Below are 27,078 nucleotides of genomic sequence, written 5' to 3'. Positions count from 1 at the left end.
GCAACTACATGCCATAAAAATGGACAACCTAGGGACTTCCCTGGTGGTGCAGTGGTTAGGAATCAGCCTGCCAATGTGGGGGACATGGGTTCGAGTCCTGGTCCGAGAAGATACCACATGCGGCAGACAGACTAAGCCCATGTCCCACAACTAATGAACCTGCGAGCCACAACTACTGAAGCCCACATGCCACAACTACTGAAGCCCACATGCCACAACTACTGAAGCCCGCACACCTAGAGCCCATGCTCCACAACAAGAGAAGCCACCGCAATGAGAAGCCCACACACCACAACAAAGAGTAGCCCCCACTCGCCGCAACTAGGGAAAGCCCGCATGCAGCAACAAAGACCCAACACAGCCAAAAATTAATTAATTAATTAATTAATTAAAAAAAAATAAGACAACCTGGGAGAAATGGATAAATTCTTAGAAAAGCACAACCTTCCGAGACCGAACCAGGAAGAAATAGAAAATATAAACAGACCAATCACAAGCACTGAAATTGAAACTGTGATTAAAAAACTTCCAACAAACAAAAGCCCAGGACCAGATGGCTTCACAGGTGAATTCTATCAAATGTTTAGAGAAGAGCTAACACCTATTCTTCTCAAACTCTTCCAGAATATAGCAGAGGGAGGAACACTCCCAAACTCATTCTATGAGGCCACCATCACCCTGATACCAAACCAGACAAAGATGTCACAAAGAAAGAAAACTACAGGCCAATATCACTGATGAACATACATGCAAAAATCCTCAACAAAATACTAACAAAGAGAATCCAACAGCACATTAAAAGGGTCATACACCATAATCAAATGGGGTTTATCCCAGGAATGCAAGGATTCTTCCATATACGCATATCAATCAATGTGATAAACCATATTAACAAATTGAAGGAGAAGAACCATATGATCATCTCAATAGATGCAGAAAAAGCATTTGACAAAATTCAACACTGATTTATGATAAAAACTCTCTAGAAAGTAGGCATAGAGGGAACTTACCTCAACATAATAAATGCCATATATGACAAACCCACAGCCAGCATCATTCTCAATGGTGAAAAAATGAAACCATTTCCACTAAGATCAGGAAAAAGACTAGGTTGCCCACTCTCACTACTATTATTCAACATAGTTTTGGAAGTTTTAGCCACAGCAATCAGAGAAGAAAAAGAAATAACAGTAATCCAAATCAGAAAAGAAGAAATAAAACTGTCACTGTTTGCAGATGACATGACTATACATAAAGAATCCAAAGGTGTTACCAGAAAACTACTAGAGCTAATCAATGAATTTGGTAAAGTAGCAGGATACAAAATTAATGCACAGAAACCTCTTGCATTCCTATACACGAATGATGAAAAATCTGAAAGTGAAATTAAGGAAACACTCCCATTTACCATTGCAACAAAAAAATAAAGTACCTAGGAATAAACCTACCTAAGGACACAAAAGACCTGTATACAGAAACTATAAGACACTGATGAAAGAAATTAAAGATGGTACAAACAGATGGAGAGATATACCATGTTCTTGGATTGGAAGAATCAACATTGTGAAAATGACTGCTACCCAAAGCAATCTACAGATTCAATGAAATCCCTATCAAACTACCAATGACATTTTTCAGAGCTGGAACAAAAAATTTCACAATTTGTATGGAAACACAAAAGACCCCAAAGCCAAAGCAATCTTGAGAAAGAAAAACAGAGATGGAGGAATAAGGCTCCCTGACCTCAGACTATACTACAAAGCTACAGTAATCAAGACAGTATGGTACTGGCACAAAACCAGAAATATAGATCAATAGAACCGGATAGAAAGCCCAGAGATAAACCCATGCACATATGTCACCTTATCTTTGATAAAGGAGGCAAGAATATACAATGGAGAAAAGACAGCCTCTTCAATAAGTGATGCTGGGAAAACTGGACAGCTACATGTAAAAGGATGAAATTAGAACACTCCCTAAACTGTACACAAAAATAAATTCAAAATGAATTACAGACCTAAATGTAAGGCCAGACACTATAAAACTCTTAGAGGAAAACATAGACAGAACAGTCTATGACATAAATCACAGCAAGATCCTTTTTGACCCACCTCCTAGAGACATGGAAATAAAAACAAAAATAAACAAATGGGACCTAATGAAACTTAAAAGCTTTTGCACAGCAAAGGAAACCATAAACAAGACGAAAAGACAATCCTCAGAATAGGAGAAAATATTTGCAAGCGAAGCAACTAACAAAGAATTAATCTCCAAAATATACAAGCAGCTCATGCAGCTCAATATCAAAAAAACAAACAACCCAATCCAAAAATGGGTAGAAGACCTAAATAGACATATCTCCAAGGAACATATACAGATTGCCAACAAACACATGAAAGGATGCTCAACATCACTAATCATTAGAGAAATGCAAATCAAAACTACAATGAGGTATCACCTCACACCGGTCAGAATGGCCGTCATCAAAAACTCTACAAACAGTAAATGCTGGAGAGGGTGTGGAGAAAAGGGAAGAGTCTTGAACTGTTGGCGGGAATGTAAATTGATGCAGCCACTATGGAGAACAGTATGGAGGTTCCGTAAAAAACTACAAATAGACCTACCATATGACCCAGCAATCCCACTACTGGGAATATACCCTGAGAAAACCATAATTCAAAGAGTCATGTACCACAAAGTTCATTGCAGCTCTATTTACCATAGCCAGGACATGGAAGCAACCTATGTGCCCATCGACAGATGAATGGTTAAACAAGCTGTGGCACATATATACAATGGAATATTACTCAGCCATAAAAAGAAATGAAACTGAGTTATTTGTAGTGAGGTGGATGGACCTAGAGCCTGTCATACAGAGTGAAGTAAGTCAGAAAGAGAAAAACAAATACCGTATGCTAACACATATATATGGAATCTTAAAAAAAAAAAGGTTCTGAAGAACCTAGGGCCAGGACAGGAATAAAGATGTAGATGTAGAGAGTGGACTTGAGGACACAGGGAGGGGGAAAGGTAAGCTGGGACGAAGTGAGAGAGTGACATGGACATATATACACTACCAAATGTAAAATAGATAGCTAGTGGGAAGCAGCCGCATAGCACAGGGAGATCAGCTCCGTGCTTTGTGACCACCTAGAGGGGTGGGATAGGGAGGGTGGGAGACGCAAGAGGGAGGGGATATGGGGATATATGTATATGTATAGCTGATACACTTTGTTATAAAGAAGAAAATAACACACCATTGTAAAGCAATTATACTCCAATAAAGGTGTTTTTTAAAAAAAGAAATTATGAAAACATAGACTATGGGAAATTTTAGGGAAAATTGTGTAGAAAATTATACAGATCTACCAGCAAAAAAAAAAAAAAAAAAAGAGTCGTTTACCACAATGTTCATTGCAGCTCTATTTACAATAGCCAGGACATGGAAGCAACCTAAGTGTCCTTTGACAGATGAATGGATGAAGAAGATGTGGCACATATATACAATCGAATATTACTCAGCCATAAAAGGAAACGAGGACTTCCCTGGTGGTGCGGTGGTTGAGAGTCCGCCTGCCGATGCAGGGGATGTGGGTTCGTGCCCCGGTCCGGGAAGATCCCACATGCTGTGGAGCGGCTGGGCCCGTGAGCCATGGCCGCTGAGCCTGCGCATCTGGAGCCTGTGCTCCGCAACGGGAGAGGCCACAACAGTGAGAGGCCCACGTACCGGAAAAAAAAAAAAAAAGCAAACCAAATTCAGTTATTTGTAGTGAGGTGGCTGGACCTAGAGACTGTCATACCGAGTGAAGTAAGTCAGAAAGAGAAAAACAAATACCATATGCTAACACATATATATGGAATCTAAAAATATATATATATGATTCTGAAGAACCTAGAGGCAGGACAGGAGTAAACACGCAGATGTAGAGAATGGACTTGAGGACATGGGGAGGGGGAAATGTAAGCTGAGACGAAGTGAAAGAGTGGCATGGACATATGTACACTACCAAACGTAAAATAGATAGCTAGTGGGAAGCAGCCGCATAGCACAGGGAGGTCAGCTTGGTGGTTTGTGACCACCTAGAGGGGTGGGATAGGGAGGGTGGGAGGGAGACGCAAGACGGAGGAGAAATGGGGATATATGTATACATATAGCTGATTCACTTTGTTTTACAGCAGAAACTAACACATCATTGTAAAGCAATTATACTCCAATAAAGATGTTTAAAAAATAAATTTACTTAAAATTTTTTATATTGAGATAAATTCCACATAACGTAAAATTCACCATTTAAACCATTTTAAGGTGTATAATATATTGGGGTTTTACTATACTCACAGCATTGTGCAACCATTCCCACTACCTAATTCCAGAATATTTCCATCACCCCAAAAAGAAACCCCACACCTCTCAATTCCCTCTTTCCCCCATCCCCTGTTGACCAGTAATCTATTTTCTGTTTGTATGGCTTAGCCTATTCTGAACATTTCATATAAATTCAATAGTACGCCATGTGGCCTTTGTGTCTTGTTTCTTTCACTTAGCATAATATTCTCAAGGCACCTCTATGTGTATCATGTATCAATACTTCATTCCTTTTTATTGCTGGGTAATACTCCATCGTATGGACATACCACATTTTGTTTATCCAGGCATCAGTTGATGGAAACTTGGGTTATTTCGACTTTTCGGCTATTACAAATAATGCCACTATGAACATGTTTTTGTGTGAACATATGTTTTCAATTCTCTTGTGGAATTGCTAGGTCATATGGTAACTCTCTTTAATTTCTTGAGGAACTGCAAGGACTGTTTTCCAAAGTGGCCACATGCACCATTTTACATTCCCAGCAACAAAGTATGAGGCTTCTGAAGTTTTCATATCCTTGCCAACACTGGTTATTTTCCACTTTCATTGTTTCTTTAAAAAAAGAGTGGGCTTCCCTGGTGGTGCAGTGGTTAAGAATCCGCCTGCCAATGCAGGAGACACGGGTTCGAGCCCTGATCCGGGAAGATCCCACATGCCACGGAGCAACTAAGCCCGTGTGCCACAACTACTGAGCCTGTGTTCTAGAGCCCGTGAGCCACAACTACTGAGCCCCTCTGCCACAACTACTGAAGCCCACATGCCTAGAGCCCGTGATTCCAACAAGAGAAGCCACCACAATGAGAAGCCTGTGCACCACAATGAAGAGTAGCCCCCGCTCGCAGCAACCAGAGAAAAGCCCGCGTGCAGTAACGAAGACCCAACACAACCAAAAATAAAATAAATTTATAAAGAAAAAATGAATATTATAGTCATTCTAGTAGGTGTGAAGTGGTATCTCATTGTGGTTTTGAATTGTATTTTCCTAATGATTAATGACATTGGCGATTTTTATATCTTATTTGGAGAAATGTCTAGTCAAACCCTTCAAAGCCTTTTTTTTTTTTTTTTTTTTTTTTTCGGTACGCGGGCCTCTCACTGCTGTGGCCTCTCCCGTTGCGGAGCACAGGCTCCGGACGCGCAGGCTCAGCGGCCATGGCTCACGGGCCCAGCCGCTCCGCGGCATGTGGGATCTTCCCGGACCGGGGCACGAACCCGCGTCCCCTGCATCGGCAGGCGGACTCTCAACCACTGCGCCACCAGGGACGCCCAAAGCCTATTTTTAAATTGGGGTGTTTGTCTTTTTATTGTTGAGCTTAAGAGTTCAGTATGAATTCTGGATACTAGCCCATTATCAGGTACATGATTTGTAAATACATGATCCCATTCTGTGGCTTTTCATTTAACTTTTTGATGGTGTCCTTTGATGCATAATAGTCTAATTTACTCTTCCCCCCTTTGGTTGCTTGTGAACTGTTGGTGTCATAATTAAGAAACCATTATATAATTCAAGGTCACAAATATTTGTATCCAAGAATTTTATAGTTTTATCTTATATTTAGATCTTTGATCCATTTTGAGTTAATTTTTTAATATAGTGTGAGGTAGGAACCCAACTTCATTCTTTTGCATGTGGATATTCAGTTGTCCCAGCACCATTTGTTCTAAAGACTGTTCTTTCCCATTGAATGGTTTGACAACCTTATAGAAAATCAGCTGACCATAGGTGTATGAGTTTATGTCTGGACTCTCTCTGGCCTATGTAACTGTGGTCGAGTGAGAGAAGAGTGGTGGGAGGCGAGGTCAGAGGAGTCAAGACCTGGATTGTTCAGGGTCTTGCAGGCTGTAGAGAGGATTTTGGCTTTTGCTCTGAGTGAGATAGAGCCACTAGAGCATTTTGTTCAAAGGAGTGACTGACATTTTAGCAGAACCATCCTGTGTGTGCTGCTGTGTAGAGAATAAACAGAGGGGCAAGGCCTGAAATAGGAAGACCAGCTGGGAGGCTATAGTAATAATCCTGGCCAGAGAAGCATATCAAGTGTGAAAGCAAAGAGCATGGCCCAGCAAGTGCCTAATGCATGAACTCTGTCAGGACTGGGTTAGTTTCCAGGAGCAGAAATCCATCACCTAGTTGGTTCTAGGTGGTGTTTAATAGGACAAAAGGGAACCTGGATTGGGGAACCAGCAGGTCAGTGGGTGACCCGCCTCCATAGGTCTCAGTGGTCCATCGTCTCGCACCTGCTCTCTCAGCGGACCAGCTTTCTCTGCTTGATCAGTATTGGGCTAGAGAGAAGAGCTGTCCTTCCCTAGTGTCCAAGGATGGTGCCCCCTCCCCTTTTAACTGGCCTAACTTACCACCATTAACTAGACAAAAGCAGCTCCTGACAGGCCCAAGTCTCAGCCTCTCAAAGGCCCTCTGTCCAGTGCTATTATTAATAATGATAAAAATATTTTCCATTTCTGTCTGTGCTTCCCAGTTTTTAAAGCCAGAAAATAGCATATTCTAGGAGGCCAGAAAGCATTATGGTTAAGATGTGGTTCCAGAACCCAGTGACTGGAGCTGGAATCCCAGTGTTCCATCATTTATTAGTTCTGTGACCTTCGGAATGTTGCTTGACCTCATTTACAAAAAACATTTAATGTGTTTGTTTGAATAGCTAATCCATGCACATGTGTAATATTCAATAGGCATAAAAAGATATAGAGTAAAAATAATTATCCTCCTACCCCTGTCTCATATGTCATCAGTCCCCACACTGATCAGTTTCTTACTTAATCTTTTGGAGCCTCAATTTCCTCTTCTGTACAATGGGAACAATGATGTTTGCCCAACCTCCCACCCAAAGCTTTCATAGAAATTAAATTAAACAACCTGAGCAGAAGTGCTTCATTAGTAAGCTGTGAGCCTATACAAATGGAAGGAGACAGTTTATATAAGCCAGGGGCATGACTTTGAAACTTTAAATAACCAAAGTCCATCAGGCTGTCCTCATTGATCCCAGGTCTGGATTTTGTTGAGATAAAACAAATTGATTTTATGGAGTCTTCCCGTAATTTTTGAACTGTCAACATCCTACTCTTTCAAATTCCAGCTTGGGTGTCACCTGTTCTGAGAGGCTTTCCCTGTTCCTTGAGTGGATCCTTCACCCCAACTCAGATGCACCTGCTGTTTTTGAGGCCCACAGTCTCTCCTTTTAGAGCTCTCTGTGCTGCAGGAGGCCTTTCTCTTGTTTGTCAATACATGGCAATGCAGCCCTGATGGTGGAGTGAACAGAGCTTGGACTTCGGTGTCACCACCTAGGGGCTATGTGACCCGGGCAAGCGCTTTAATCTCTAAACCTCAGTTTCCTCAGCCACAGATTTTGGTTAATAACTTTACCTCTAAGGCAGCAGTTTTGGTCTCAGGACCTGCCACTTCAAGGAAACAACAGTATGAACACAGAGTATAAAGACCATAGACCTTTTATGTGTGTAGGATATAGCTGTATATTTAGATATCCACATATTTACCATATTATTTATACCTATATATTTATCTACTCATAGATTTACCATATTAAATATTCAAGCTGAGAAATCAAAACACCTTTATTTATTAATTTAAAAATAACAATAGCTTTGTGGTACACCTGAAACTAATATTGTAATTCACCTAAACCTCAATAAAAAATAATAAAATAAAAATTTTGAACATCCAACCCATTACATGTTAACATGGTTATTTTTAAGTTTTCAAAGTTATTTGTGCTTTCCAAAACAAAAGATTTACTGAGAAAAAAATAATGTTCTTTTATATTTTTGCAAGCTGGATTCTCATATTTGTTCTACCTTCATTTTGCTGCAATATGTGCTTTTGGGTGAAATATGTGAAGACAATTTCATAACTTTGTGCATTAGTCATTTGGAGAGTATTTTTTATAGAATATGCAAATCTTCCGAAAGTTGACACATCTCATTATCAACCTAGAAAAATCACATGCCTAATATCACTGCCGATTTCATCAGAAAAGTCTTTAAGCATGAGAAGCTGTCAAGATCATAGTGGCAGATACAAGTTTTCCAAACTTCTATCATACTGTTGTTTTCCTTGAAGTAGAGGGCTCATTTTGTCTATTTTCAACAAAATGTCTGCCAAACATCCAGATATGAAGAACAATGGTTTGTCTGTCAAGCATTCCTTAGAATAAAAATGATGTTCCAGGAAAAAGGTGGCTAATCTAGCTCACAACTCAAACAGTCATATGAGTACTAGTCCCTGAGACAGTCGTCGAAAGGCAGCAGAAGTGCTTTCTGTGTACTTCCCACTGTCACACAGAATAGTAAAACATGTACTTGGGGGAGATTTAATAAGATGGATAATGTTTACCGCTTCATCAGGGGCATTCTTCAGTGAAACTGGAATCTTTTTGCTGCAGCTATGTGGCGGTGAGGAAAACAATGACCATTAATACAGTTTGGTGCCACTGCCTTGATTTGTGCTAAGGCATCAGCAGTCTTGCCCACCATAGCTTTTGTGCCATCAACGAAAATGTCAACACAGTAAAAAAGCAAATAATATCTTAGTATTATAATGAAAATACTCTAAACCTTTCAGGATCCCTTGAAAGGGTCTTGGGACCCCCAGGGGCCAGCAGAATACACTTTCAGAAGCACTGCTAAAGGGTTGTTGTTAGAATTAGATAAAACGATGTACATAAAGCAGTTGCTATGGTGCCTGGCACACTCCAAGTGCTTAAATGCTAGCAGTTCTGTTTATTATTCAAATTGACTTCACATACTGTATCTCACAATGACCTCTCTGTACCTACCACATCTGGCCCAGACTGCCTTTGTAGTATTAGTTTCACTGGATTATACTTATCCATGAGTTTCTCAAGGGCATGTATCTGTAACCAGGAGACCTGCCTAGTGTCCAGCTCATTTAAATGAATAAGTGACCTACTCATGGTAATTATGTCAATTTCTATTTTTATAGATGAAAAAGGCTGAGTGTCTGAGACTGAGTGACTTTTCAGCTAGTGGCTGCACCTGTACTGGTAAGGTCACTGCTGAGGGGCGGGGGAGAGGCTTAGGCAGCAAATGGGGATCCACTGGGAGTAAGGGGTAGAGGAAAGGCAGGGGAAACATTTGCCAGGTGTAAACACTGCAAACAGATTTCCCCAAAGGCCAAGCTTGCCCACTGCTGCCTACATGGTGTTTTAAATTTTAAATCCCTGAGGAAAATAATAGAGTACAAATGGGGAATTTGCAAAAGAGAAAATCCAAAAACTAAAAATGCACTTGAAGAGATGCTGAAACTCATGAGTAATCAGACAAATGCAAGTTAAAACAACAATGAGATCTCCCTTTACACCTAATAAACTGGCAAAATTAGAAAGCTGAGTGACACCCAGCATTGGTATCAACATGGGTGGCTGGGAACTCCCATGAAATTTGGGTGAGCAGATCAGCTGATGCTGCTATTCTGAAGCATAACCACTCAGTGTCTAGTTAAACGAGGTATAGACCTACCTAGGACCTGCTCCTGCACAAGTATCCTATGTAAATTCTGAAACTGCTACATAAGTTTGTATAAAACTGCATGAAGTGGTTCAACATAGCAATGTTTAAGGATGATGAAGAACCAGGGGCGTGGGAAGGTCTGTCTCAGTGAAGTAAATGGGTAAAGTGTGGTTGATGTACACCATAGATTACTGTATCAGTTGGGTCCCTGCAGGAACCAGATGCAGACTCAAAAAAGGTGACTAAAGATAGTCTTCAGCCAAGGTATGGGCATGAGTTACCTTAAGGAATGGTAAAGCCCCAATCTCTAGCAAGAGGGGCAAGTGGCGAGAACAACCTGAATCAACCAGAACTGGAGTCCTAAGGGAGGGCCACCTGACAAAAGCTGTGGCTTATGTGGAGAAATGCAGCTACTGACAAACTGGACTAGCAAGAAAGGAGCCAGGGAGCAAATACCTGACCTCTCCCTTCCTGCCCTCTTATCTCTTCATAGTGCCCCCTGTTGGCCAATCCAATTGAAATTTGGAGAGCAAGGGAGCACAATAGCAGGAAGGAGGAAGCTGAAGGGGCAGACACAGAATATCGATCAGAAGCATGCAGGGACTTCCCTGGTGGCATAGTGGTTAAGAATCTGCCTGCCAATGCAGGGGACATGGGTTCGAGCCCTGGTCCGGGAAGATTCCACATGCCGTGGAGCAACTAAGCCCATGTGCCACAACTACTGAGCCCGCATGCCACTGCTACTGAAGCCGACTCAGCTAGGGCCCGTGCTCCATAACAAGAGAAGCCACTGCAATGAGAAGCCCTCACACCACAACAAAGAGTAGCCCCCACTCACCACAACTAGAGAAAGCCTGGGAGCAGCAAAGAAGACCCAATGCAGCCAAAAATAAATAAATTAATTAATTTTAAAAAAAGGAAAAGACATCAAGGCAATTCAATGGGTAAAGGAAAGTTATATCAACAAATTGTGCTGGAATAACAAGTTACTTATAAAAAAATGAACCTTGACTCCTATCTCGTACCACACAAGAAAACTAGTTCAAAATGTATCACAAACCTAAACATAAAAAGCTAAAACTCGGGCTTCCCTGGTGGCACAGTGGTTGAGAGTCCGCCTGCCGATTCAGGGGACGCGGGTTCGTGCCCCGGTCCGGGAAGATCCCACATGCCGCGGAGCGGCTGGGCCCGTGAGCCGTGGCCGCTGAGCCTGCGCATCCAGAGCCTGTGCTCCGCGACAGGAGAGGCCACAACAGTGAGAGGCCCGCGTACCGCAAAAAAAAAAAAAGCTAAAACTCTAAAGCCTCTGGAAGAAAACATAGGAGACTATCTTCACAAGCTTGGAACAGGCAAAGGTTTTTTAGATAGGACACAGAAAGCAATAGCCATAAAAGAAAAACTTGATAAATTTCTCTCTCCTTCCCCAAGTCTCCCTTCAGGGCTGGCATGCCTCCTCTCCCCACATGTTCCATACAGAGCCCTCACCCTCTACTCCCATCAGCACCATGTTTCTGAGGGCTTTGGGGGATCATTCACACAAATTTTGCCATGATTTACTCAGCATTTCCCTTTAAACCAACTCACTCCCTTTTACTTAAATCTTGTCCAACCTTCTTTTCGCTTTGTCCTAAACAATCTTTGCTGTGAGATCCCTAGTTTGATAGGGTTTGATAGGGTTGTCATTTTTCTCTACTAAATATTAAAACAAGTCCCTATTAATTTTTTTTTAATGTGTGAAAAATCTAAAACTATATCATGTACTGCACTTTTTCTTTTTTTTGCGGTACGCGGGCCTCTCACTGTTGCGGCCTCTCCCGTTGCAGAGCACAGGCTCCGGATGCGCAGGCTCAGCGGCCATGGCTCACGGGCCCAGCCGCTCCGCGGCATGGGGGATCTTCCCGGACTGGGGCACGAACCCGTGTCCCCTGCATTGGCAGGCAGACTCTCAACCACTGCGCCACCAGGGAAGCCCGTACTGCGCTTTTTACAGGTCTTGTGAATATGTGAATGGGTGTGAGCATGTATGTGTGTGTCTGAAGGTGTGTGTGGGCGGGTGAGAGTGAGCATGTGCAAGTGTTCATAAATATGTATGAGTGTGTGTGTGAGTGTGGGTGCACTGCAGGTGAGTGTAGGTGTGTGCATGTGTGTATGTGTGAGTGTATATGAATATGTGAGCATATGTCTGAATGTGTGTAGGTGTATGTGTTCCTGACTGTGCCTGACTGTGTAGTGTGTGTGAGTGTTGGGGTGGGATGGGGCTGGAGGAAGACTAGACTGGCTACATAGTGATGAGTCATAGTGGGAGGTGACCACCTCCCCTTGTCCCCCAACAGTGAGCCCTGATCACCAGGAAACAGGCAGGGCAAAGAAAAGGCATGTGGGCCACCATGCCCTTCAGCCACTTCCTGCTTATTATCCGCAGGCCCTCAGAGGAGGGGTGTGGGGGAGTGTCTTCTTGGCCAAGGGAGCACCTGGTTACAGCTGGTGTCCTGGTAACCATCACCAGGGACTGGGAGTACTTCTGGGAACAGCAGAAGCCAGCAGGCGGGGGCAGGTCCTCCATTGCTATATTTACAGGTCTGGATTTAGCACAAGACCTTGAGGCGGGGGACCGAGCTCCTAAATTTTCAATATGTTCATCTCCCTGGCAACCTTGTGCAAGGGATATTTTGTAGGAGCTCAGAGAGGTTAGATAAATTGCTCAAGTTCACACCGCTAGGATATTCAGAACCAGAGCAGGACTCAAGTCAAGGGTTTTTCCATTAAAGTTCAGACAGCCCGGCACCCCCCAAAACCCTGTGGCAGCCATTCCTTGCACATGAGAACCTGAGCAGTAATGCCACGTGACACCAGATTTCACTGTGGCTATAATCATATGGGTCTACCCTGTGGTCTTAGCTAAGTGGTTCTTTTGCCAATTTCCATGCCAAACCCCTCAGCCAGGAAGCAGCTGGTGTCTTGTGTATGGAAATCTCATGAGTCGGGTGACACTGCACACAGCAATTGGCATGCAAGGGCATTGATCAAACAGAACTGACTTCAATTTGAAGTACTGCGGCAGGGTCCTGGAGGTGGGGGAGGGCCTCTGTGGAGGGACAGGGGTGGCCAGAGCATTGTGTTTGGAGGGCTCAGGGCTGTGACTATTTAGCAACCATCATGGAAGCATTTCAATATTTAAATAATTCTGGCACATTCTGCATGTCAGCCTTGTACAAAGGATCCCGGTGTTTTCAATCTTCTCAGAGGTAGAAGGTGAGGAAGCTCCTCTCTCTGTCCTTCCTCTGTCCCCTACGCCCTTGCATTGTAGATGAGCCCTTTAGTGCCAGGCACAATACTAGAGACTGAATCTCTGCCTGCACCCCAGGAGCTCCTGTCCTCCTTTTCTAAGAGATATTCTCTCAGGAATCCGGCGCAAATCCTAGGTTATAGAGGAGTCAGGTTGGTGCTGGTCAAGGTCAGTGTGCCCTGAGGGTCTGGGACGCAGGTCATTGTCACTGCGTGGAGTTCAGGGCAGAGGCGTTATGCACACAGGGCCCTGAAGTTGGCTCTGGGACTCAGCCCCCCACCGTCTCATTTAGGCTTCACAGCGGCAAATGTATTCACAAACTTCGGGCTAAAGAAGCTTCACTTTAAAGAAAGTAGAGGAAACCCTGTGGCAAGCGAGATCGTGGGCAACTCAGGGTGGATGGGTATTTGGAAGGCCCTGGGCTTCTGCCTAAGGACCTGCCTTCCTCTCGCTCAGTGGTTCTCAAACTCAAGTGAACACGGGATCACTCCAGGGGATTAATAGTTAGGCATGTATTTTAGCATGAAATGGAGGAAAATGACAAACCTATCAAACTAGGGATGGTACAGCACTCTCCATGGCAGGTCCCGCGGGGCAGTGCTGGGTCCCCCTGTCATGGGCAGAGAGCTCCAGCCCTGTGTCCATCACTCCACTCCGAGCTCAAAGTCCTGGGGGAGGGAGCTGGAGTGACAACCAAGACTGCCAAAAGGAGAGAGATTCCCCCTAAAATGAAAATCTGGGTGCTGCTTTCTAAAGCAGGGCAGAATATATGCTGGACAGATGGATAACAGCAGACGTCCCCAACTGGTTTCTGTGGGAGGAAGGTGGTGCTGTGGAAAGACATGGACTCTGGGGTATGGACACCTGATTATGACCCCAGGCTTATCACGTCTGCTCTGTAACTGTGGACATCCTCTATTTATAACCGTGCCCAGACTTCCGGCAGCTCCTAAGGAAAAGCCCCAAATATTTTCAAGGTTTCGTGTGATCTGGTCCTGCTTCATGTCTCTTACCTGTCCCCAGACCCGTGGCCTGGGCCTGAGCCATCCCTTCTCTCTTCAAGCTCTTCCTCTCCCTCTCTTCTGCGTAATTAACGGAATTAGGCGGCCTCCTCAGCCTTAAGACCTCACTCAAACCCCCAGCTGCCTGAGGAAGGCCTCTGTATGAGTCAGGGTTCCCCAGAGAAACAGAATATCTCTGTCATCTCTATCTCTGTAGATATAGAGAGAGATTTTAAGGAATTGGCTCCTATGGCTGTGGAGGCTGGCAAGTCTGAAATTTGTAGGGCAGGTCGGCCAACTGGAAATTCCAGTAAAAGTTCATGCTGCAGTCTTGAGTCCGAAATCCACAGGGAAGCAAGTTAGAAACCCAGACAAGGATGGTTTCTATGTTGCAGTCTTGAAGCAGACTTCCTTCTTCTTCTGAAACCTCAGCCTTTGCTCGTAAAGCCTTCAACTAATTGGATGAGGCCCACCCACAGTATGGAGTATTACCTACTTAAAATTCACTGATTGTAAATGTTAATTACATCTAAAAAATACCTTCACCAAAACATCTAAGTGGTATTTGACCAAACAAGTGGGTACAATAACCTAGCCAAGTTGACACATAAAATTAATAATCACACTTTTCCTGACATCTAGGGAAGATAAGCACCCCCTTCCTTCCCCCCGCTTCCTGCTTACATGCTATTCTAGGACTGTGACTCTCTCCTTCATAGAACTATGACACTTTCTAATATTACCTGCTTAGTTTTGCTCTTTTCCACATTTTGCACTGTGTGCCTAAGGTGTGAATTTTTGTTATTTATTCTCAGAAATTGGGTTGGGGTGCTTATTCAATCTGAAGATTTAGGTTTTTCTTAAACTTTGATCAATTCCCAGCCATTATCTTTTCAAATATTGCTCCTCTCCCATTCTCCCTCTATTCTCCTGGGTATGCTAGCTAAGATGTGCTAGATCTTGTCATTTTTTTCCCCTCTGTGTCTCTTAGCCATGGTTGCTTCCATATTTTTCCGCTCTTCTTTTTCTCACTATGCTAATGGCAGAGTGATTTTTTTCAGAGGAATCATCCCACTTGCTAAATGTCTCTTTAGCTGTGTCTTATTCTGCTCTTCAATCTATCAATTTTAATAAATAATTTGTTAAAAATTGGGTTGGCCAAAAGGTTCATTTGGGTTTTTCCATAAGATGTTACAGGAAAACCTGAACGAACTTATTGGCCAACCCAATATATTTTTCATTTCTAAAACTATTTTGCTTGTGTTCCATCAAGTTTTTTCATAGTCTCCTATTCTTTTTTTTTTTTTTTTTTTTTTTCTGAGAGTTATGTTTTATTTGGCCGGAAATTTTAGGACTTCAAGCTCAGGAGGCAGCATCTCAAGTAACCCTGAGAGAACTGCTCCAAGGAGGAGTTTTGCAACAAAGGGCAGGTAGTTGGGAACATCAAAAGGTTATTGTTAATTAAAGAAAACCAGATATCCCAAGTTAAGGAATTTAGCATCTTTCTATGTATGGGAAGATGCAAGAATCTGGGCTCACTGAAATCATTCCTTTGATATGCACCTCAGCTATCTGGGGCCAGTATCTTCTGTTTTCACATCCATAGTTTCCTCAGGGTTTTCACATCCTGAGTTTCCTCAGGTCTCACTGTTGGGAGTGGCCACAGTCTGACGGCTGCTAGATGGCAGGTATTCTTTCCTTCCTGAGTTTCCTCAAGGCTCACAGGCTGGTTGGAGGGCTGCAATCGCTGATGACTGTGACATCCTTTGTTTACTGATATGGTAGGAAATATTCCATTTCTCAGATCCTCCTCTTGGTCAGGAATTCAACGAATATTTGGGAGACATTTCATGACCAAATTTTGTCCCAAGGCACTGGGACATAGTATCCTATTCTTTACTATTATTTATTTTCTTTAGAAAATTCTTTATAATCACTTAAAATGTTTATTTTAGGTTTTCAGATTTCTTTTGTATTCTTTCCATTTCTTAGGGGGTGAATTCTTCTGTATTTTTTGTTTATTTTAAAAAATATTTTTATATTTACTGATTATTTCTTATGGTAGTTTGTTTCCCTCTGTGGTTTTTAATTTTTGGTTAGGAACTCATCTTCAATGGGAGTTGTTTTGTTGTGGGACGTCTGTGAAAATGTCCTTACAGAGTACTTTAGGTTTTGCTTCTGTCCGGGTCCTAAGTTCCAGACTAACTTTTTTTTTTTAATTAATTTATTTTATTTATTTATTTCTGGCTGCGTTGGGTCTTTGTTGCTACACACGGGCTTTCTCTAGTTGTGGAGAGTGGGAGTTACTCTTCATTGCAGTACACGGGCTTCTCATTGCGGTGGCTTCTCGTTTCAGAGCTCGGGCTCTAGGCGCGCGGGCTTCAGCAGTTGTGGTGCACGGGCTCAGTAGTTGTGGCTCGCAAGCTTTAGAGCACAGGCTCAGTAGTTGTGGTGCGCGGGCTTAGTTGTTCTGTGGCATGTGGGATCTTCCTGGACCAGGGATCAAACCTGTGTCTCCTGCATTGGCGGGTGGATTCTTAAACACTGCGTCACCAGGGAAGTCCCTGGACTAACTTTTATGTTAACTTTTTGGCACAGGAGTCCTTGGACCAGTGGCACACCAAGGAGGGGATGCAGTGGGAGCCATCTAACTCTCCCCTCCATGTGGGGCAGGCCTGGACCTTCCATCTTTCACAGGAACTTTTCTCCCACCCAAGCTCAGGACAGTGAGAAAATTTTGTTGCTCCTCCTGCCGGCCTGATTGGTAGAGTTTTCCCAGGCTTCTTTTTCCCTGACTAGTTCTCTCTTTAAATCTCTAAGCCTTAAAAGGATAAGTTCAGAGGGATAAATTCCTGCCCTCCTGCCTCAAACAGCCTAGGGCTACCTCCTATCTTTGAAAGGGCCTTAGAACTCTAGGCTCCAGGACTTAGGGCCTTTATCTAGTCGAAACCCCATGAATCATAGGCTCGGCTCTCACTCCTCATTCTGACTTTGAGTTCTTGCACTATCTTTGGAATCTGAGGATTTTCCTTTTTTTCTTTTGAGCTCAGCTGTGTATTTTCAAATGTTTTACTTGTGTTTATACAGCACTTCTATATGGTAGCAAGAGAGGGGCTGCCTGAAATACGTCAATCTAGCATGTGGACAAAAGTGTGCTAATACATTGATCTGTGTGTTATCCAAGTAATATTAGTCTCCCCCACTAGATGGTAAACTCCATGAGGCAGGGAATGTGTTGGCTTTTGTTTCCAAAAAGGACTGAGCATATGAGTTCAATAAATAGTCTTGAATGAATGAATGAAGATACTCTCTCTGGAGACATTAGTACCTAATCCATAGAGCTGTTGGGAGAACTTAGCAAGAGAAAGTATGTCAAATGCTTGGCATATGGTGTGAGCTCAGAGATGGTATTTATTAATCATGTCTATTAAGTCAAAGGCTCTACCATGATGGTTTCCCTGTAATTATTCAGCTCTCACCCCTCACCTCAGACTTTAGTCCTGGCCTAGGATAGCAGACAGGTTCTGTGGGTGTGGCCTCCTGACTTCCTCAGAGTACAAAGGTCAGCCCTTCCCACCAGAACAGCCCTAGCTCCTGGGTTTTAACCTGAGCCCCAAGGCCTGAATATGAACTGGCTAAAGTCCTGTCCTGTCTAGGGATCCCTGACCACACCATTACCAGTGATCCCTTGTACGGCCCATTTTCTCTAGAAATCTCAGCTTTGAGAGGTTTGTTGAGGAAAAATGTATTTAATAAGTAATCATTGATTTATTTTTGCATTTTAATTAACCGAAGGCATTCAACTGCCTGGGCTTCCCATCAGCATGATAGGGTGAGATAATTTTAGCCCAAAGCAAGGAAACATAATATTTTCATCAGGCTGTGTGGACTCTCCTCCCATTCCTAACCAGGGATTTGAAGACTCCAAATGATAAAGTCCTGCCCAGGGGGACCCACCAACAGCAGCAGTGCCTTGCAAATCAGAACCAAAGAGGACAGACAGGGACTTCTAAGATGGCACCCAAGGTCAACCTTATAAGTATTATAGTTTCAAGAAACTAGGTGGAAATGGTGAGAGGCAAGAAGGGAACTGACAAGGCTTACAATAGGTTTTATGTAGCCTCAGGAAAAATAATTTAAAATGTGGTGTGTGTGTGTGTGTGTGTGTGTGTGTGTGTGTGTGTGTGTGAGGGGGGTCTCCTTGGGCATGTTGGAAAGTATACTCAACCAATGAGGGGAACTTTGAGCTATGGACTAAAAATAATGAGATATATTAAATGCCTTTTACATATCAGTCACTTCACTTAATACAATTCCTCAACACCTGTGAGGTTAGTACCAGCCCCCCACCACTTTACAAGTAAAGTAACTGAGTCAGAGGGATCTTAAGTAACCTGGCCACGATCATGTAGCTGGTAGGTCAAGAGCCAAACTTGTGTGACTCCCATGCCCAGTCTCTGGCCACCAGAGGACTGCCTCTCCTGCGCATGAGGAATGAGTTTTAGGCACTGATTCCCAACTTTGACTGCTTGCTGGAATCTTCTGAGGATGTTTAAAAAATATTGATGTCTGGGTCCAAACACTAGAGATTTTTTAAAAATTAATTAATTAATTTAGCTTTGGCTGCGTTGGGTCTTCGTTGCTGGGCGCGGGCTTTCTCTAGTTATGAAGAGCAGAGACTACTCTTCACTGCAGTGCGCAGGCTTCTCATTGCGGTGGCTTCTCTTGCTGCAGAGCACGGGCTCTAGGCGCACGGGCTTCAGTAGTTGCAGCATGCAGGCTCAGTAGTTGTGGCTCGCGGGCTCTAGGGCACAGGCTTGGTAGTTGTGGCGTGCGGGCTTAGTTGTTCCGCAGCATGTGGGATCTTCCTGGACCGGGGATCGAACCCATGGCCCCTGCATTGGCAGGCAGATTCTTAACCACTGCGCCACCAGGGAAGTCCCGCCGCATGAGCTTCTAAGTCAATAGTGCAGGTGAGGAGAAGTTGAGAATTCTGAATTGGAGATGTGAAGCTTCGAGTCTAGACCCGGGGTGGGGGCCAGGGAGGGGAGGTAAGCTGGAGATAACATTTCATTAGCTTGTAGATGGGACTGACAGCCATGGGAGAGGTGGGATCCCTGGAGAAACTTAGAAGGGAGGGGAAGGGAAGTGAGGACTGGGCCCCAGGCCTACACCATGGAGAGGTCAGGAAGAGGAGGCTGAACCAACCCAGGAGACTGAGAAAGAGGAGCCAGTGAGGGTAAGAGTGAAACCATGTGAGTGGGGTGTGCTGATGGGAGTGAGCTCAGACAGGCAGGAAAGAGGGAGGGCTTAACTGTGCCAAAAGCTTCGATCAGCTGGTAAGATAGGGACCAACCTAAAACGCTGAGACTTGCAAGTTGGAGGTCATGGGCAACCTTGACAAGAGAGCTTCAGAGGGGTGGTGGGGACTTAGACTTCACAAGAGTGAGTACAGGAGTGAATGGGACAGAAGGAGATGGAGATACAAGGACAGACCAATCTACCTGAGGGATTTTGCTATACAAGGGAATAGAGAAATGGACTAGCCCATTGGGAGAAGAAGGAGAACCCACATGGTCACTGATGACCTTGCTGAGAGGTTTCAGAGCAGCAGACGTGACAGACTGGGGACTGCTGTGTTAGGCAGGAGGCCGGCATGTCCTTCCTGAGACTGAAGGAAAGAGGGAAGAAAGCGTAAATGTGTAGACATCTCCGAAGGAAATGGAGGGCTTCTGCCAGTGTTCTTTCTCTGTGGCCTGAAATTTCACCATCACTGTTTTTGGAAACCTGACTTTCAGCAACCAAAGAGAAGGATGCCACCTAAAGAGCAGAGCCAAGATGGAGGCCGGTAGAGAACGGGCCCCAAAGAAAGGATGAGCTCTAGTTACAACCCCTTTGGCCTAAGGTTGCCTGTCAGGGTGGATCTGGTCAGAAAAGCCGGTCTGGCTGGGGCAGCAAGTGCAGGACAGCACATCTGCAGACAGTCTACAGCTTCAGGACCCAGGACTTTACCACTGGATAATGCATTGATTTAGGTATCCCCCAGTTCTGACTAGGGGTTGATGATTCAGAAGGGCTAATGGACCCTCGGTAGGAAAGAATCCTTCCTGCTGTTTCATGGTTCCCAGAGCCACACCTGTGAAATAATGAGGGTGACCTTTGCATCCAGAAAAAGGATGCACCAGTTGAGATGCCTCAAGCCAATAAAACAGTGATGCTTGCTACTCAAAGTGTGGTCCCTGAACCAGCAGCATCAGCATCAACTGGGATGTCCATAAAAATACAGAGTCTCAGACCTATTGCATCGGTCTTACTTTAACAAAATTCCCAAGTGATTCGAATGTGGTCACCTAACCACTAACATTGAGAACCACTAAGTTAAGCCATAAAGATATTTACTTTGGGAGCTAGAATCCAGGGTAGATTCGGCAGCCCCCCTGATGTAATTGAGGACTAACAATTATCAGAGGGTTTTTTTTTTTTTTTTAATCCTGATGCTTAGTGCCTCATGATTGTAAGACAGTTGCCACAGCTCCTGGAATCATGCACTGATATGACAAGGTTCAAAGCCTGGGAATGGGGTGAAGGGCCAAGGTGATAAGAGCTTGTTTTGTGAACTCTCTCCTTTTGTCAAACAGGGAAAAAACTTTCCCAGATCCCTGCAAGAAATGTCCCCTTGGCTCTAATTGGGCAAAGGCTTGCGACCCTCACCTGCTAGGGCATCTGGGAAAGTGAATTTCTGACTTTTCATTGTCCATAATAGGAAGCAGAATATGGAGGAGATGGGAAAAGGCTACTAGGCAGCCAGTCATCAGTGCATGCCATAAAAGGCAAACGTGAACCATAAATGCACATAAGGCAAACTTAACGCATTAAGTAATTCAGTAATTAGTTAAGTAATTATTTAATGATAGAAAACAAAGGAGATCAGGGTCTCCCATTAATTTTGTCTTTAACTGATTTGATCAATTAATAGATCATTTTTTTTCTGTTTGATTGATTTGCTTTATGTTTGTCCAGATCAAAAATCAAAAGATTTTGTTTAAAATACAAGCTTCTGAACTTCCCCAGTGGCACAGTGGTTAAGAATCCGCCTGCCAATGCAAGGGTCATGGGTTCGAGCCCTTGTCCGGGAAGACCTTACATGCCGTGGAGCAACTAAGGCCCCGTGCATCACAACTACTGAGCCTGAGCTCTAGAGCCTGTGAGCCACAACTACTGAGCCCGCGTGCTACAACTACTGAAGCTTGTGCGCCTACAGCCCGTGCTCCGCAACAAGGGAAGTCACCGCAGAGAGCAGCCTGCGCACCACGACGAAGAGTAGCCCCTGCTCGCCGCAACTAGAGAAAAGCCCGCATGCAGCAACGAAGACCCAGCGCAGCCAAAAAAATTAAATAAATTAAATAAATTTTAAAAAAAATTACAAGCTTCTTTGAAGGCAGAAGTTCCCATCTGAATGTACTGTTCCTAGCTCTGTGTCACTACACTCAGTAAAAATATAGGTGAAGAGACCAAGAATAAGGTAGTCAACCACGTCTATTAATGCTCTTCAAACATATAAATGTGCTGTCCACAACAGCTGCATAAAAAAACCCTTAGAATTGTAATACCCTTTACCACAGAAATTCCACTTCTGGAAATTAGTCCTAAGGAAATAATCATGAATGCATTTCAGAAACAGCCATTGACAAGCTGCTTATAAAAACTGGGGACAACTTAAATCTCCAATGACTGGGTGTTTGTTTGATGATACAGCCATACAATGAGATACTAAACAGCTATAAAAAAAAATTGACAGCATTGAGTAGTATTTAATGGCAAGCGAAGATGTCCACAGTGTATCATTAAGTGAAAAAAGCAGTTTATGAGGCAATAAGTATACAGTATAATCACATTTTAATTTTTTTAAACATAATTATGCTATAAAAAAAAAACACTGCAAGGACACACCACAAAATATTGCCTCTCTGGATGGCAGGATTATGTGAAGTTTTGATTTTTTCCTTATGTAATTTATTTTGTAAACATGTTTTATTTTGCTATAAGGAAAAAAGAAAAGTTAGAGAGGGTTTGTGGAGCTCTGATCAGGACCTAGGCTTCCCTTTCTCACCCCTTCTCCCTACCCCCAGGCTAAGCAAGAAGACTTCCCCTGCCAACTCAGAATGCTGTGGAGGTTTCTGGATATCCCTCCCACTTGGCCAAGTTTCTGTTTTGGTGGAAACTCTCAATGTTTCCATTGTCTGACTTGAGAGTGTTCAAATTATTCAGCTTAGTTAAGTAGGACTAGGTGTTGTTTTGATAGAGACTCTCACCCATAGATTTTCTTTACCTCTTGTTTGTTTTAGAAGCCAAGAAAGAAAAGGGTTGAGAGGGAAGGCAGCCCACCTTGAAGTATCTACGTCTGAAAGGCAGCCTTTCTGCTGGAAGAAAGGACAGTCGGGATGGCCTCTGGCTGGTGACTTTCCACACTGCCAGGTCCTTAGAGTCTTGAAAGCCAGCAAGAACTGTTTCTTCGCAGTAGTAGCTGCCTGGGTTCCAAGGTGAGTCAAATAATATCCCTTATCTAAGTAGACCAGATGGTGGTTTCATGAGTGGACATTTATCCTCTTAACTCAGATGTACGTTCCTACTCTGTGCCAGGTGGTTTTGTGGGGAGAGGGAGCCAGTCTAGACAGGTGACCATGGCAACCTCTCAGGGGTGGTGACATCTGAGCTTAGACTTGAGTGGACTTCCAGCCATGAGCAAATCTGGCGGAACAGGTTTCCAGACAGAGGAAACAACAAGGGGAAGGACTTGTATGGGAATGAGCTTGGCCATTTCTAGGAAAGGAAGGAATCCTAGGAGGTCTTTTCCTGGGATAAATTCCCACAATGGGGTGACGGGACCAAAAGTTATAGACATTTTTAGACTCTTGATATATATATGTGTGTACATATATATCTCTCTGGATTGCTTCCAAAATGAACTTAATTAAGATCTTGTGTTCAATTGTTAACAGTGGTTATCCTGGAGAGTGGGATTCAGTGGTCGACAGGATGAGAAAAGAGACTTTAAAGTTTCTATCTTCTGCATGATTTGAATTTTGTGCCGAGAGTATACATCATTTTTATAATTTAAAGTGACCTAATGTTTTAGAACACTGGTAATAAGCAGGGTGATAGATATAGTGTTTTATTGTTCTAAATATCACACATACATATATAAATCCATTATATGTATGAAATATTTCATACTAAAAGCTTGATTTTTTTATGAAATGTATTAATTTATACGCTACCAGGTAGCTCTAAATGTGACAGTTTCACCACATATGCACAAGAATCGACGATTATTACTCTTTAACATTTTTGCCTCTTTAATTGGGTTCAGGCTCTAGTTTGCTCTGGTGCTAGACAAATCACTTTATCGTCTGTAGGTTTCAGTTTTTTGTCCAATGAGAAGAAAGATCTGACCAAGTTCTCAATTCCCTAATAGAATTTTTCAGGAAATTTAATAAAATAGTATGTGGAAAGGCACTTAGTAAAATTTTAAATGCAATAGACTAGAACAGAGGAAAGAGAGAATTAGGAAGGAATTTCCACCTGGAATGGACTCCCCCTTTATCCACATCTCACCAAGGCCAGTGGCTTCTCAGTTCAGCCTTCCTGCACTCTCTCATTTACCCTGTTCTGTCCATTATCTAAATTCTGTCTCAGATGTTCTTAAACCTAAGGCTTTACAGTGTGACACATTAATTGTTTTGCATGCATTAATGATGACATCCCCCAGAGGAGGGTCCAGTGAAGGCATGGTGTCCTGAGGGTGGCAGTTTAGAGGAGAGGAGATAATTTTGGGGGAAAGGGTGGTCTTTCCCGATACTAAAGTTACAGAGAGTGGGATGGGTTGGGAAGAGTTTTAAATGAGGTTTTATCAGAATTAGGTTCTAGTCTGGGTTTTTCAAAAACTAGCTCTGAGCGTGTCCGGTCTCTTCACCTTTCTGGTTTTGGCTTCTTGAGATGTGGAGCTCAAGAAGCGGGGCTACGAAATTTTCCCTTTCTGTTTCGTTATGGTGTTTTAGGGATTTGGTAAAGCAACGTACTTTAAGAAGCCTTGAAAATGGGGAGGCTTTGTAGAAGTACAAGGGTCTATTGTTGCTATTTAATGACTGCCTTTGTGCCCAGCGGGTCACACAAGGATGCTCACACAAGGCCTGCTGACCGAGGTTGGAGGGAAGGGGTCCTCTCACTGGCTCCAAGTGTCATGGACAGACCTAGAGCTTTGATTCTAGGCAGAACTCAGTTTACACCTTCGTTCTGCCAACCACTACCTGCTAGTTATTAAACCTCCCTGTGTTCAACGTCCTATTCTCACCAATATCCTGTGCTTCTCCCCTCCTGGCACATGGAAGACTCAGCCCACTTGGAGGCGGGTGGGGCCATGGGACTAGTTCTGGCAACTGAAATGACAGCAGATGTTCACTTCCAGGCTGAAGAAGAAACTCATGGGCTTCCCTGGTGGCACAGCGGTTGGGAGTCCGCCTGCCGATGCAGGGGACACGGGTTCGTGCCCTGGTCTGGGAAGATCCCACATGCCGCGGAGCGGCTGGGCCCCTGAGCCATGGCCGCTGAGCCTGCGCGTCTGGAGCCTGTGCTCCGCAACAGGAGAGGCCACAACAGTGAGATGACTGCGTACCGCAAAAAAAAAAAAAGCAACTCATGCATGATTCTCCAGTCTCTCTCTTCCCCTGCCAGGGCAATTGTGGAAGAGGCCTTGAGTTTACATGGTGGGCCAAGAGATCAAAGCAGCCAGGGTCTTGGAGTCACTGCATGGAAGACTGCTGTGAGTGGCAAATACACACTAATTGTATAAAAGCACTGAGATTCTTAGGACTGTTTGTTACTACAGCACAACCTTGCCTATCCTGACTGACACACAACCTGAGTCTCAGTTTCCCCTCCCCTACTTCACATGGCTGTGGTGAAGATTTAATAGAGAATATGTGTCAAGCTGTTAGGCCCATTGTTAGCTCAATGTTGACTCATAGAAGGGACTCACTAAATGTTTAATTCTTGCCCACCCCTAGCAAGGTGGTCATTCTTGGTAAAGTCACACAAGGCCACCCGACCAGACCTTCCCATGGACCTCTGGAGCATAGCTATGAGATCAGTAGTTCCTCATGGAAGCAGGCATACCATCCTTATTAAGCTGCAGGTATTATGAGTTCTATGTCTCCACACTTCCCAGTTCTTTCTGTGGAAATCCTGGGGCCGTAATTTGGGTTTGTTGAGAGATGTGGCACCGACAGCCTCTGACATCTGTTTACAACAAGCTGTGACAGCTCCGCTTTCCCTGCACCACTGCCACCATCGGCTTCCATCCACAGCAGGGGGCAGGGGTGGGGCTGCTGAATGGTTGGGAGTTGGGAGGGAGCTACCATTGCCCCTCCATGTCAAGCGGCGCAAAGAAACATTTGGGAATATCACATGCAGTAGGGCCTCTGAACCTCACCTGGTCCATCCCTCGACTCTTTAACAACAACAAAATAATAAAAATAAAATAATTAATTCAAAACAAATTCTGAGCTGTGGGTGCCTTTTTTTTGTTTTTCCTTTTTTTGAGTAAGGTTTAATGAAATGTTGGTGGTGCTAAAGCAAAACATGAACCTGAATGCTGAATGGGGAGGAACAAAACCCCTGTGAAAAATCACCTTCCCCTTGTTAATGATGGCTGGGTGTGTTTGAGGGTGGTTCTGTGTGGGGGTTTGTACAGCCAGGCTGACACTTTTAGCTACATCAGGAAAGCAGTTTCTTTCTTTCTTTTTTTTTATAAACTTATGTATTTTATTTATTTATTTTTGGCTGCGTTGGGTCTTCGTTGCTGCACGCGGGCTTTCTCTATTTGCGGCGAGCGGGGGCTACTCTTCATTGCGGTGTGCGGGCTTCTCATTGCGGCGGCATCTCTTGTTGTGGAGCACGAGCTCTAGGCATGCAGGCTTCAGTAGCTGTGGCACACGGGCTTCAGTAGTTGCAGCACATGAACTCAATAGTTGTGGCACGTGGGCTCAGTAGTTGTGGCTCACGGGCTCTAGAGTGCAGGCTCAGTAGTTGTGGCGCACGGCCTTAGTTGCTCTGCGGCATGTGGGAATCTTTCTGGACCAGGGCTCGAACCTGTGTCCTCTGCATTGGCAGGCGGATTCTTAACCACTGCGCCACCAGGGAAGTCCAGGAAAGCAGTTTCTTGAACCCCACAGTGAGGGAGAGAAGTTAAAGAGCCCTTAGAAATTTAAATCAGGGCTCTGGTGGTATTTTCCAGAGCCAGTGACTCAGGATTGCTCACCTAGACACCTTCCCCAGCAATATTTCCCCTGCACGCACACTGTCTCTCCACACACACGCACACATACACACACACACACACACACACACACACACACACAGCCTCATCCAGTTATGGAGAAGATGGGAGCACACAACTCAGAAATGCTTTTCGCCTAGGCTTGGAAGACACAAAAGAAATGCAAGTCCATTTTCAAAGTCTAGGCCTGGCTGTGGAGGGGCCTACTCCTCCCTCAGTCCCTCTCCTGACCCACAGGAGCTGTAGGAGACAGTTCAGGAAAATGGATTCCACCCCACCTCTCCATCTTATGAGAAACAGATGACTCCTTCCTCGGAAACGGCCAGTGCCTCCAGAAATCCATCCTTGTCCCTTCTTTGTTCCAAAACAAACACTTGCCTTGGCTTCTGTTCTCACGCCCAGACACGCTCTACAGGAGTAGAGCTCCTGAGCCAAAGGCCTGGGACTTGAATGGAAGTCAACAGACTCTCCAGGACCTGCGACCACGGAGAGGTGGGGCAGGGTGTCCTAACAAACATTCCAGACTTACACATCCACACAGGCTTATCCCCTTCACCTAGGTAGGCTCTGGATTCACTTCAAGGGTGA

General features: G+C 44.1%; 1 protein-coding gene across 1 annotated transcript in view; it reads left to right on the top strand.

Moving 5' to 3' along the window:
• The window catches only part of LOC114903544, a 38,631-nt gene extending 12,930 nt beyond the window's left edge, over nucleotides 1-25,701 (top strand). The window contains exons 6-7 of the mRNA XM_029236416.1: nucleotides 22,502-22,696; nucleotides 24,622-25,701. Coding sequence (XP_029092249.1) covers nucleotides 22,502-22,696; nucleotides 24,622-24,820 — 394 coding nt within the window. The 3' untranslated portion in view covers nucleotides 24,821-25,701. The remainder of the gene's footprint in view (nucleotides 1-22,501; nucleotides 22,697-24,621) is intronic.
• The last annotated feature ends 1,377 nt before the right edge of the window (nucleotides 25,702-27,078 follow it).

The sequence above is a fragment of the Monodon monoceros genome, unplaced genomic scaffold, assembly GCF_005190385.1.
Source record: "Monodon monoceros isolate NGI ecotype Baffin Bay Population unplaced genomic scaffold, NGI_Narwhal_1 Super_Scaffold_21, whole genome shotgun sequence".
NCBI classification, from domain to species: domain Eukaryota; kingdom Metazoa; phylum Chordata; class Mammalia; order Artiodactyla; family Monodontidae; genus Monodon; species Monodon monoceros.
Note: the sequence above shows the minus strand (reverse complement) of the source record. Positions and strands in the feature narration are given on the sequence as shown.